Below are 13,187 nucleotides of genomic sequence, written 5' to 3'. Positions count from 1 at the left end.
CCAATGTCCTTCTGCTACCTTAATACTAAACCTATAAATATAGGCACATAGATCTATTTCCCCATCCTCATATAAATATATTTGCATATGTGCATGTCTTTATCTAGCCCTCTATAGAGGCCTGGCTTTTCATAGTGGATTATGCATACTAATCTCAATTTATCAGAGACCTAATTTAGTTGAAGATTAACAGAAATTAAATAATTCGTTTAAAATAAACAACTAATATACTAATATGCAAATACAGTTTTATTACATAAATAAAAACAGAGTTAGAGACAACAAACCTTGGACTTATCCTAAACACAGACCCCACTCTAACCTCTAAGCTAAGTGATCTCCCTGATATCAGCACTGCGGTGTTGTACACAGGCCTCCCAGGCCTGGCAAGTCTTTACTCATCTTTATCGCCCTTTGTTAAAAAATAATAAATAAATAAACAAATAATAAGGGTTTCTGGGAGGGGGCAGAGAAAGGATACAAGGGACTTGATATCAAGTAGTTCAAGAAGAAAATGTTAAAGATTTGAAGGTAAACAAGCGGCCACTTAGCTAAGAAGCAACAAAGCCCACATGGAAAAAGCACACCAGCCTGTGTGAACACGAGGTGTCGATAGGATCAGGGATCAGGCATCAAAGAACAAAAAAATCATATCATTGTGAGTGAGGGGAGTAAGGAATGGGGACCCAAAGCCCATCTGTAGGCAACTGGACATCCCCTTATGGAAAGGTCGTCGGGAGGAGATGAGCCAGTCCCCGCGGGGGCAGTGTAGCAATGACGAAACACAACTTTCCTCTAGTTTTTTAAAAAATTATTTTATTGGGGGCTTGTACAATACTCATCACAATCTATACATACATCCATTGTGTCAAGCACATATGCACATTTGTTACCCTCATCATTCTCAAAACATTTGCCTCCCACCCTAGCCCCTAATATCAGTTGCTCATTTTCCCCGTCCCTCCCCTTGCCCCCTCCCTCACGAACCCTTCATAGTTCATAAATTATTACAGTTCTGTCATAAGTTACCCTATCCGATGTTTCCCTCTGCCCTCTTCTCTGCTGTCCATCCCCCAGGGAGGAGGCAATACTTAGATTCTTGTAATTGGTTTCCCCTTTCTACCCTGCATTCCCTTCACCCTCCAGGCATCGCCCCTCTCACCACTGGTCCTCTAGTTCTTAAATGCTTCCTCTTCCCCTCCACTATCATGATCCCAATTCTACCTTACAAATCCGCCTAGACAAGAGGATGTACACTGGTGCAGATGGGAAGTGGAAACACGGGGAATCCAGGACAGATGATCCCTTCAGGACAATAAGAGTGGCTAAGAGTGGCGATACCGGGAGGGTAGAGTGCAGGTGGGGTAGAAAGGGGGAACCGATTACAAGGATCTACATATAACCTCCTCCCTGGGGGACGGACAGCAGAAAAGTGGGTGAAGGGAGACATTGGACAGTGTAAGACATGACAAAATAATAATAATTTATAAATTATCAAGGGTTCATGAGGGAGGTGGTGGTTGGGAGGGAGGGGAAAAAAATGAGGAGCTGATACCAAGGGCTCAAGTAGAAAGAAAATGGTCTGAGAAGGATGGTGGCAACAAATGTACAAAGGTGCTTGACACAATGGATGTATGTACGGATTGTGATAAGAGTTGTACGAGTCCCCAATAAAATGATTAAATTAAAAACAAAAAGAACAAAGAAAATGTTCTGAAACTGATTGTGGTAGCAATTGTACAATACTACTTGATGAGATGGAACGATGGACTGCTATGATATCTGCAAGAGCTCCCAATAAAATTATTTTTAAAATAAATAAAATGCAAATGAAACATTGTTTGGAACAAATAAAGGTATTTAATGTTTCTCTTTAAAATCGTATCAAATGCATAAATTGCAAATGTTTGCATGAGTGACCTGTCTCACAGAGAAAACTATTTTCTATCTAACCTTGGACCGCTTCGTAATTTCTCAAAGTTACAAATTACCTATGGCAATAACTATATTATCTTATCGCAAATGCTTTGCTATAATTACTATAAGATATGTAGGTGATATTGCAATTGTGTGAACTGTTTATTAGTCTATAGCTCTCTTCATGGAAAAAGTACACAATTTAAAATTCAATTTTGTCACTATTGTAAAAAGTGCAGTACTTAGATGTTTTTTAAATAGCACATTCCATATATATATAAACCATTTTATTAATAAAACTTTTTTCCCAAAACTACGGGGGCGGGGGTGTTAGCCTTCATCTTGCCTTAATACAATTATTTTCCTTCTCATTTTGCCTTTTTATTTATTTTCCACATATATTTTAACAAAGCTGTAAACAGCATCTGACATACTCATTTGATATTTCATAAATATTTTTCCATATTGCTAAATGATCTTATGTCTGAATGAATGCTTAGCAATTCACCAAGTTGAAACATTATTACTGAATTATTGGGCTATTCTCATGCTAGTGAATATTTAAACACTTTCTAATATTATACTATAATGTCTACGGCCATACCACCCTGAACACGTCCAATCTCGTCTAATACTCTACTATAGTAAGAACATAAAGTATCTTTATAGGTAGGTTTCTTTATCCTCTTGAATAGCATGCATAGAGTTATAGGAATAACAGCTATGAAACTATTTGACAAAAATCTAAATTTTTCCTGTGAAACACTGTCAAATGGACTTCCAGAAAAGAATTGAGCAATGTACCAATTCTTTTTTTTGGGTACCAATTCTTAAGACCAATAGCAATGTACACAATATAAGCAATGAATATATCTTCTTGTGTACATAACGAGGGTTGGAACCTTTTTGGTATACATTTTTATTTAATTGCATTTATAACTTCTGTAATGACTGAAGTTTTAAAAAAGTCAACAAGTATTGGTGAGCAGTGGGAATAGTCAGAATCCTCATATACGCTTGGTGAAGTATAAACTGATTCAGCCACTCTAAAAATAATTTGTCAATGCCTAAAAAAATTAAACATACAGCTACCATCCGAATCTGAAATTTAACTCAAAGATATGCCTACATAAGCAACTGTACACAAATGTTCGGAGAATTATTGTATTATAACAAAGTAAAAATCCAAATATCCATCAGTGGTGAATGAATAATAAACAACATGCAGTACATATCCCCCAAAATGCAATGTTATTCAACCATAAAAAGAATGAAATTCTGATACATGTCACAAAGCACATATTAACCTTGGGAACATTATGCCAAGCAAAGAGCAAGACGTCAGCAGTCACACACTTTATGGTTCCATTTCCATAAAATGGGGAGATAGGCAAATCCACAGTGGTTGTCAGGGTCCGGTGAAACCAAACAGGGAGGGGCAGTGTGGTTTCTTTTTGAAGAATGAGAATATTCTGGAATCAGATAGTGGTGATGACTGCACAGCTATGTGAATATTTTAAAAACCATTGAATTGTACTTTTAAATAATTAATTTATAATGTCTGCACCTCAATAAAAAATACATATTTTAAAAATTTAAATTAACTACAATTAGGAAATGTAGTTTGCTCAATATTGTTACTTCATGTGACAAAAAGTAAGCAAATCCGTACTTTCTTGATGGAATTTATAAATGTGTAGAAAGCCAAATATGTCATTTACAGAAATGACATCCACCTACCACACATACAAATCACACACCAAAGAAACATTAAGAACATACGCAACGACGACCTTTCTGTCAAGAAGCTAGTTTGCTTTCCCTTTACCTCCATGGCTTCCTGAGCGATCTCTGGCATGTGTGACTGTGGGACCAGCTGGATGAGTCCTGTGATTAATTCTGCAGTACTGCCTTGGGTTTCAGGCCCCTGTTTTCTTGGATTCTGCAAGGAAAGATGAAACTCCAATTGAAAAATTATATATCAAAAGATAGGCTAAAAAGGAGAGAGTGAATTAGAAGGCATTGCAAACAAGTAGTCGTTTTTTCTTTTTTAATGGGCTAATACAAAATGTTCTAGAAGTAGATAGGGTTTATGGTTGTACAACATTGTGAATGTACTAAAATCCACTTTAAAATGGTGAACTTAAAGTATGTGAACTTTATCTACAATAGAAATAATTGTGGTAATTTTCCAAATAAAAACTATTTTAAAGAATAGAAATATTCTTTAATCCACATTTATACATGTTGATCAATGTAAGCAGTGTAAGGGGAAAGATTTTTTAAAATCCCACAACCAGGCATTCAATTTTCCATTAAGAAATTAAATCCATAACATGAGGTTACCCAGTAAACATAGTTTTGCAACAACCTAAAGTAGCTTAAACACTTCTGATTTAGAGCTCAATAGTTTTCATATTATAAATGATTGTGATCAAAGACAGACAACATGTGTGATGCCTAAAGGCTACATAATCATCCAGGACAGTCTCTCCATCCATGAAAAGCAGCTGCCCACACCTACACAACTAGAGCCAGAGGGAACGCTACACCCACAAGGCAGATATAGCTAGATTCAAATGTATTACCTTATCATTTAAGCTCCCTTTGGACCCACTTTAAAAGCAGCTTTTTAGTATTTTCTGCTTTCTCTTTGACTGAAGTTTTTTACGTTTTGTCTAGTCAATGTTGTTGGGGCTTTCTGTTTACTTTGTATGATTCTGTATGAATGTGCTTGCTTTGTATGATTTTCTGTATATGAAATTCACAATAGGTAGATACAGAAAGAGTAACTAGGATAGGGAAACGACAGGGGAGGATGAGGGATGTGGGGAGCTAACAACGGTGAGTATGAGAAGAAAATATTCTGAAATTGATTATGGTGTTGATTGCACAAATCTTAATATGATTAAATGATTAAGTTATATGATTCCACTTAAGAACATTTGTGCATGCTCACCTCCCCATTACATTCGCTGAAGACAAATGGGTGCATAAGCAAATGTGGTGAAGAAAGCTGATGGTGCCCGGCTATCAAAAGATACAGCATCTGGGGTCTTAAAGGCTTGAAGGTGGTAAACAAGCAGTCATCTAGTTCAGAAGCAACAAAGCCCACATGGAAGAAGCACACCAGCCTGTGTGATCACGAGGTGTTAAAGGGATCAGGTATCAGGCATCAAAGAACAAAAAATCCTATCACTGTGAGTGAGGGGAAGTGGGGCCCCAAAATCCATCTGTAGGCAACTGGACATCCCCTCATGGAAGGGTCGTGGGGAGGAGATGAGTCAGTCAGAGGGCAGTGTAGCAACGATGAAACATACAACTTTCCTCTAGTTCCTAAATGCTTCCTCCCCACCCACTATCATGATCCCAATTCTACCTTACAAATATGCCTAGACCAGAGGATATACACTGATACAGATAGGAACTGGAAACACAGGGAATCTAGGATGGATGATTCCTTTAGGACTAGTGGTGAGATTGGTGACACTGGGAGGGTGGAGAGAGTGGGATAGAGAGGGGGAACCGATTATAAGGATCTGCATATAACCTCCTCCCTGGGGGACAGACAAGAGAAAAGTGGATGAAGGAAGACGTTGGACAGTGTAAGACATGGCAAAATAATTTATAAATTATCAAGGGTTCATGAAGAAGAGGGTACTGGGAGGGAAGGGGAAAAATAAGGAGCTGATGCCAGGGGCTTAAGTGGAGAGCAAATGTTTTGAGAATGATGAAGGTAATGAATGTACAAATGTGCTTTAGATAATTGATGTATTTATGGATTGTGATAAGAGTTGTATGAGGCCCCAATAAAATGATTTTTTTAAAAAGAATGTTTGTGCATCTGAGCTAAAAATAATGAAGAAAAGAAGAAAATGTTCCAAAATTGATTGCAGTCATGATTGTACAACTCTTTTTAATGACTGAACTACCAAATTGTATGATGTGTGAATTATATTAATAACTGTTAAAAATGTAGCTTCCATAACTTCAAAGTATCTACTTACACTTCAAGAATATACAGCTCATTAAGGGAGGTCACTGCAACTTGTGTTCATATTTTATTCTGCTAACTATTGATTCGTCTCCATGACGATGATGAAGGTAAGCTCTCACCCTAATAAATCAGTAATCCAAAATTTTATGCTTATTTTGACTTTTGTTTGCATTCATTCAGAACTCAATATTTATTGAACAGCAAAGCCACAATTAAGAAAAAAATAATGTGCTCCCAACCCTATCCTATGTAATGTGCTGAAGAACAGAGAAGCCAAAAAAGTAATCAGACCAACAAGTATAAAATCGCAAATGCAATAGGAACAGAAAATGTACACTACTGGTGTAAGAACAGGGAAATAGGCCTAATGAGAGACCTCCTTGTTGTTGCTGCAAACTGTCAAATTGGAGCCACCATAGGGACCCACAGCACCTCAAAGTGAAACAGCGCCAGTCCTCAGCCATCCTTACATCACTCGTAGGTTTGTGCACAGTATTTCAAGCCACCATTATCAATCCACCTCACTGAGGGTCTCTTTTCTTGGCTGACCCTCGACTAAGCATGGGGTCCTTCTCCAGGGGCTGGTCCCACCTGACCATACATCCAAGCCTGCGAGACAAGGTCTCACTACCCTCACTACTAGGAGCATGCTGGCTGCACTTCCAAAACAAATTTGCTCATTTCTGACAGTCCATGGTATATTTAATGTTCTTCGCCAACACTACAATTCCAATGCATCAATTCTTATGATTCAGCTTTCCTTTCACGTGAGGTCATGAAAAATACCTTTGCTTGGATACCTTTACTTTACTCTTCAAAATAACACCTTTGTTTGTTAACACGTTTTTTTAAATCATTTAATTGGCGGCTCTTACAACTCTTGTTACAAACCATACATCAATTGTATCCGACATATTCGTATGTTAACACTTTAAACAGATATTTTGCAGCAGATTTGCCTAATGTAATATGCCACTTGATTCCATGGCTGCTGCTTCTATAGTTTTCAGCTGTGGATCTACATAATAGGAAATCCTTGACATTTCAATGTTTTCTCTGTCTAGCATGATACTGTTTATTGACCCATTTATGAGAATTTTTATTTGTTTGAAGTGTAACCAATATCGAAGGCTATAGTCTTTGATCTTCATCAATAAGTGCTTTAAGTCCTCTTCACCTTCCACAAGCAAGGATGTGTTATCTGCATATTGCAGATGTTAAAGAACTTTCTTCTAATCCTAATGTCATTCTTCTCCATGGTTCAGCTTCTATGATTATTTTTCGGCATACAGACTGAATAAGCAAGAAGAAAAGGTACAGCCTTGAAGCACACCTTTCTTGACTTTAAAACACTGGATCCCTTTGTTCTGCTCAAATGACTGCACATCGTGAGCTATACACAGGTTCTCCGTAGGACAATGACGACAAGATCCCCGGTGGCACAGTGGTTACGAATTGGGCTGTGAGCCACAAGATCAGCTGTTGTGAGGAAGAAAGATCCCTTCCAGGGGTTACTCCTCCCATAGGTTCACAGTCTCAGAAACTCACAGGGGCATGTCAACCTTGTCCTATCGGGTCACTTTAAGTCAGCATCAACAAGATGGCAGTGAGTTCTTTAGTGAAGCCAATGATGACAGCCTAGAATTAGCAGGAGTTCTATGTGAGACGGAAAGAAAATATACCCTAGGCAAAGGAGCGCGCAGTGCAAAGGTGAGACTGGGGGAATGTGGAAGGTAAGAGGGACTAAGAAAGAGGGCACTGTGACTAGAGTGAGGAAAACAGAAACAGGATGCTAATGTGGCAGAAGTAATAATTAGGAGTCAGAATTCACATAACCTTGTAGGACTATCTGGAATGTTTTAGTCTTTCTACCAAGAGCAATTTCAAGTAACCGATTTTAAATAGGGGTGTAATCAGGTTTCCTTTTGCAAACGATCACCATCACTTTGGTGCCCAGAAATGACTACAAGAAATTAAGAAAAAAAACACAAACTAAAGAAAAATGGAGAACAACAGAGATTAATACAGATATGGAAGAAACAGAAAAATATAAAATGGCACTATTTTTAAAATACCATGATTGAGGCTTAGTAATTCCTCCTATAATACCCCCATTTACTAAGATTTAGAATTTATATAAAATATGAAATAAATATTTACAATGGTTATTTCACCTATTTATCTATGGATACTTTGAAGGTCTCTGGTTGGCATACAAGGTTTTGTTTTGTATTATTAAAAAGTTTATATTTAGCATTAGCCAGTTTAGCTGATTCCAATTTTGATGACAATATCTAAAGTGTCATAGTCAGGAGCCAGTGGAGCATGTGCCTTCTTCTCACCGTCAGGCCTGATCAAAGTGTTGACCTTGGCTACATCAGTGTCATAAAGCTTCTTCACAGCCTGGTTGGTCTGGTGCTTCCTTGTTGGCCTTGACATCCACAGTGAACACAGGTGTGTTGTTGTCTTCGATCTTCTTCAGGGCGGACTCTGGTCAAGGGGAACTTGATGATGGCATAATGGTCCAGCTTGTTTCTCCTGGGGGCGCACTTTCAAAGGCATTTATTTGGGCCGCCTCCTTCTTAGTCTCAGGGTCTTGGGCTACCAGTAAGTGGGTGATGTGCGGATCTTCTTTTGTGTGTGTGGCTGTAGACGCTTTCAGCACGGCCTTCTTGGCCTTTAAAGCCTTTGGTTTGGCTTCCGTTTGGGGAGGGGCAGGGGCTTCCCTCTTTGCCTTTGTGCCACCTTCGTGAAAAGGCAGCATACAGTGTTCCTGCAAGGCTACTCACCTAAAGGTTCGCAGTTTGAGCCCACCCAGCAAGGGCTCCAGAGACAGGCCTGGCAAACTGCGCCCATAAAGATGACGGCAACGAAAGCTGTTTCAGGAGCAGCTCTACTCTGGACTGAAAGGGCCCTCCAGGGGGCAGGGAGCACTAGAACTGATCGTGGTCACACAACTCATTTTAAAGGTGATGTAGCCATTGGGGGTGGGGAGGGGAGAAGAGGCCGCAGATGGGGTATGTTATAAATTGATTGTGATAATGGTTATATATGGTCCTTGATATGACTGAACAGTTGAACTATTCATTGTATGATATGTGGATTAGGTGCCAATAAAAATGTAAAATAAATAAATAAAGCTGTGCCAACCTAAAATAGGTGGGGTGGGGCACACTTCGAGAACTGGAATCCACTCTAAGGACAGCAGGTTTTGTTTTTAAGTGTGTTACTTCAAGAAAAAATATTTAACCACTAGATGGCAGCATAGAAAATAATTTCAATTTTAAACGACCCTTTCTGCCTACTAAATAGCAAACTTGAAAAATAGCACGTTTTGTTTAAACTTGTGCTTTTTAGACAGCAAGCTATGTAACACGAAAGGTACTGTGACTCTGGCACTCTGCCTGAACTTGAATTATACGCATAAAAAAAGAATGATGGTAGTATATTATTATAATCAACACAAATAACATATATTACAATACAAATGTGCAGAAAAGGTATTCGCCACTTTTACCATTTTATGCATAAGTTCTTGATGCTAAAATTCTAATTACTGAATCTATTAGATTCATCACATGCACAAATTTATATGCGCTTTTCAATGGACCTCTTGGGAATCAAATTTGTCCTTTCTCCAGTTAAAAAAAAAAAGTACTACACGTGTTATTTTTTCTTTTAAATTTGAGTTTGTTCACAAAACATTTAGAGGGCAACGCTGCTTGGTCTTGCAAAATCGTTAGGCTTGGGCCTAACTATCCTCAAAATTGTCGTAGCCACTGGGCAACCATCTCGTTAAGGGGCTTCCTCTTTTTTGCTGACCCTCGACCAACTATGGCAGCAAAGAAAATCAGCTCCATTTAAAATGATTATCTTCTGATACACATGTCCAAAGCAGGGGCGACGGACTCTCATCCTCCGCTACGCGTCCTGGCTGCGCCTCTTCACAGGCTGACTGGTTCGTATTTTCGTTGCCAACAGTATCATTTCAAAGACATCAATTCTTCTTCGGTCTTTCTTTTCTATTGTCCAGTTGTTGCATGCATAAGGAGACTGAAAACATGGCTTGCATCTGGCTCCTTTAGTCCTCAAAGTGAAATTTTTGCTAATAGTTTTTGCTAAAACGTAGGACTTTTGCAGCAGGTTTGCCCAAAGTAATTTAACGTTTGATTTCTTCACTGCTGTTTGCTTTCAGGAGCATTTATTGTGGAGTCAAATAAAATGAAGTCCTTTGCAACTTCGATCTTCCCTCTGTTTATCGTGAATGCTTACTGGCCCAGCTGCGAGAACGTTTGTTTTCTTTACATGAAATTGTTATTTAGACTGAAGGCTCTTGTCTTTCATCTTAACCATTAAGTGCTTCAAGTCCTCCACACAGTTGAATGCCTTTGCATAGTTAATAACAAGTAAACACTGTTTTGGTATTCTCTGCTTGCAGCCAAGACCCATCTCATGTCGGCAAATCACACAATAGGATACTAACCAAACCCTCACTGCCACTCCGTCGGTTCCAACTCATCGTGACCCTACAGGACAGAGCAGAGCTGCCGCTGAGATTTCCAGTCATGGTTTCAAACTGCTGACCCTGCAGTTTAGTGAGTTAACGCGTAACACACTTCGCCACCCCAGGGTTCTGCCACCACCAGGACTCCTCATATCACCACTGTATTCCTTCTGTATGCTAAGAAAATGGTTTAGGAGAAGCTGGGGACTGTATGAAGAAGGATGCAGCATCAGGGTTGGAGAAAGGCTTAGGAACAGTGTGTGAAATGAAGATGCCACAACTGCTTGTTGAACATGAAAAATACTTGAAGCATTTTACTGGTGGATGATCAAAGACTATTGCTTTCAATGTGGATTGCAACTTATTGTGCAGAAAACCAAAATCCTCCCATAGCGAAGGAAGATCGAAGATAGTAACACTTCATCTCACTTCCTTCAGACATGGCTTAACTCCGCTGAGACAGAGAGAACAGCTGTGACAATAAAGGATTACTAACCACACCCATTTTCATCTTCTCCTCCTTTTAATTTGCAATTGAGAGGCCATGATACTAGATGGCTGACACTAAAAAGACAGAGAAAAGAAAAACTAGCAATAGCAAGTAGAGATTTACAAAATCCAAGAAGAAGTGGAAAACACTATGATTTATGATGCCCGAATGAACAATAAACAGACTGGTAAGAGTGTAAGGAGAGAAGAGCTCACTCAGAGGATGTCAGTTTAATGAGAAGGAAAACTAAGAAGAAGAGCTAGGACACCCAACTGAGTTACGTTTGTATGCTCTATGAATTTGTTTTCTTAGGGATAAACCTTAGGTTTCAGATACAATCAGAAAGAGTCAGTAAGTGCTCGGCATTTCGAGTATAACAAATTAATTCTGTGTAACAGTTGAAGAGCATTTATTTCATAAAACGTACTTACACAAAGCAGAAGCTTAGGGTCTGCATGAATTAATTTCACCATAGACAACAGAAGATACTTATAACTCCTGGTCTCCAAGTCTGTAGGTTTTTCTTTAAATTTAAGGCTTGTTACTTTTTCTTTAAATGTAAGACTCTAAAAACAAAAACAAAATGTAATATCACCTTGTAAAAATCATGTCTCAGATTCAGAATAATAATGAGCCAACATTTTAAATCTGTTGTTTTAAAAAACAGCTTTGGAAATGCAAACACAACTATTTATACTAACAAGTGTGTGGTATTAATGCAAATTTGCCATATTTAAGGATAAGATTAATATTCATAGGTATAAAAATTATTATTTTTCACTTTTTAATTTAAATATAATCTTATAAAATTTAAGGGAAAATCTATTAATGTACTAATGGCTCTGTAAAACATAATTTTCTAAAACGTGAATATACTGGCAAGCAAGCAAACATTTAGTCTACAGTCTCATAAATACATACATTGGGCAGTTCACTTAACAAACACCTCAAATACAAAAGCCACTATTTTATAGAATCTAAGATATTATCAATTATAAGACCCGTTATTTTATATACTTATAGGGAATAAAAAATTTCAATAGTAAAACACTCATAAAAAGTAACACACATCCCTTTCAAGTAAAAATATGTGCTTCAAAAAGTTGATGAATTTATGTTATATAGCTCATCTTTGTATTTAACATTTTAACTGTAATTTTTGCTTTTTCCTTTCTCAGCATTCCATCTCGCTCAAGTTACAGAATGCCTTTGGCCTGAATAACATTCATAAACCAGAGAAAGAGCTCTTTGAGAAAGATTAAATCATGGAAAATGTGTTTCAACTACGGAGACACTGTGGTGAGTTAAACTAACTATATGAATGTTTTCTAACAAAGAAAAGAATCCGACTGTATTCTAAATAGAATATCACTTTTTTCTCTATTTTTCCGCTTCCGACTTTTGTATCCATGCCTTTAATTCAGCAGATGGGTAAAAGAACATCAAGTTCAACTTATACTCGAGCAGTTAATAATCTGCATATAAAATAAAAGCAGTGAGTATTCAAGCCAGTCTTTCAAACAGAAAAAGTACACATGCATATTTTTTTACAACACACAGCAGCTATTCTCAACACGAAGTATGAGAAATGAATGTGTTATGTCCAAGAACAATGAGAGTTTTTGATCCTCAGATAAGACTGGCTAATGGGCACATTTACTGTAAGAATGACACAACAGAAAAGAAACAGTAAAAATTATAAATAATGTTTACTTTTATATTTATATACCCACGGCAAATGTCTTACCCAATGTATTTATATACCCACGGCAAATGTCTTACCCAATGTATTTAATACATCATTTTTATTTTCACTATAAGTCACGGTAACCCTTTCAAACTGGACACATTTATTAACTAACACATAACTAAATGTTAGCCACCACTCAACTGCTACCCCCTGATCCAGGAACAATTAGCAAACGTAAAAGTTATTTTCTATTCAGTAACTATTCCTAAAGAGTAACTATTTTACTGACATTACCTTTTTTATCATAGGTACCAACATAATACTTTTGTTATGGCATAAGAGTCTAATATGGAACATAAGTCTTCAATTAAAAATATTTCAATTATATATTTTAATTTACTATTAGTGTTTTATATAAATGTATATATAACTTTCTAAAGAGATGTCATTTCTTAATTACAAATATAAGGCAATTCATTAATTAACTAGTCTTCCATTTTGCAGATGCTTGCAAGAATCCAGTTTTGTTCCAACTGACACAGTTGAGTGATTTTGCATAGTTAATAAAACATACGGAAACATATTTCTG

At 37.5% G+C, this 13,187-nt stretch overlaps 1 protein-coding gene across 1 annotated transcript in view; it reads right to left on the bottom strand.

The window, feature by feature from the left end:
• The window catches only part of NF1 (neurofibromin 1), a 252,880-nt gene that overhangs the window by 170,509 nt on the left and 69,184 nt on the right, over positions 1 to 13,187 (bottom strand). The window contains exons 14-15 of the mRNA XM_045299978.1: positions 11,340 to 11,474; positions 3,746 to 3,859 (exon numbers count right to left, since the gene is read on the bottom strand). Coding sequence (XP_045155913.1) covers positions 3,746 to 3,859; positions 11,340 to 11,474 — 249 coding nt within the window. The remainder of the gene's footprint in view (positions 1 to 3,745; positions 3,860 to 11,339; positions 11,475 to 13,187) is intronic.

The sequence above is a fragment of the Echinops telfairi genome, unplaced genomic scaffold (genome assembly GCF_000313985.2).
Source record: "Echinops telfairi isolate 266 unplaced genomic scaffold, ASM31398v2 ScPeMD7_7458;HRSCAF=8496, whole genome shotgun sequence".
Classification (NCBI taxonomy): domain Eukaryota; kingdom Metazoa; phylum Chordata; class Mammalia; order Afrosoricida; family Tenrecidae; genus Echinops; species Echinops telfairi.
The sequence above is the reverse complement of the archived record's forward strand: the minus strand, read 5'-3'. Positions and strand labels throughout refer to the sequence as shown.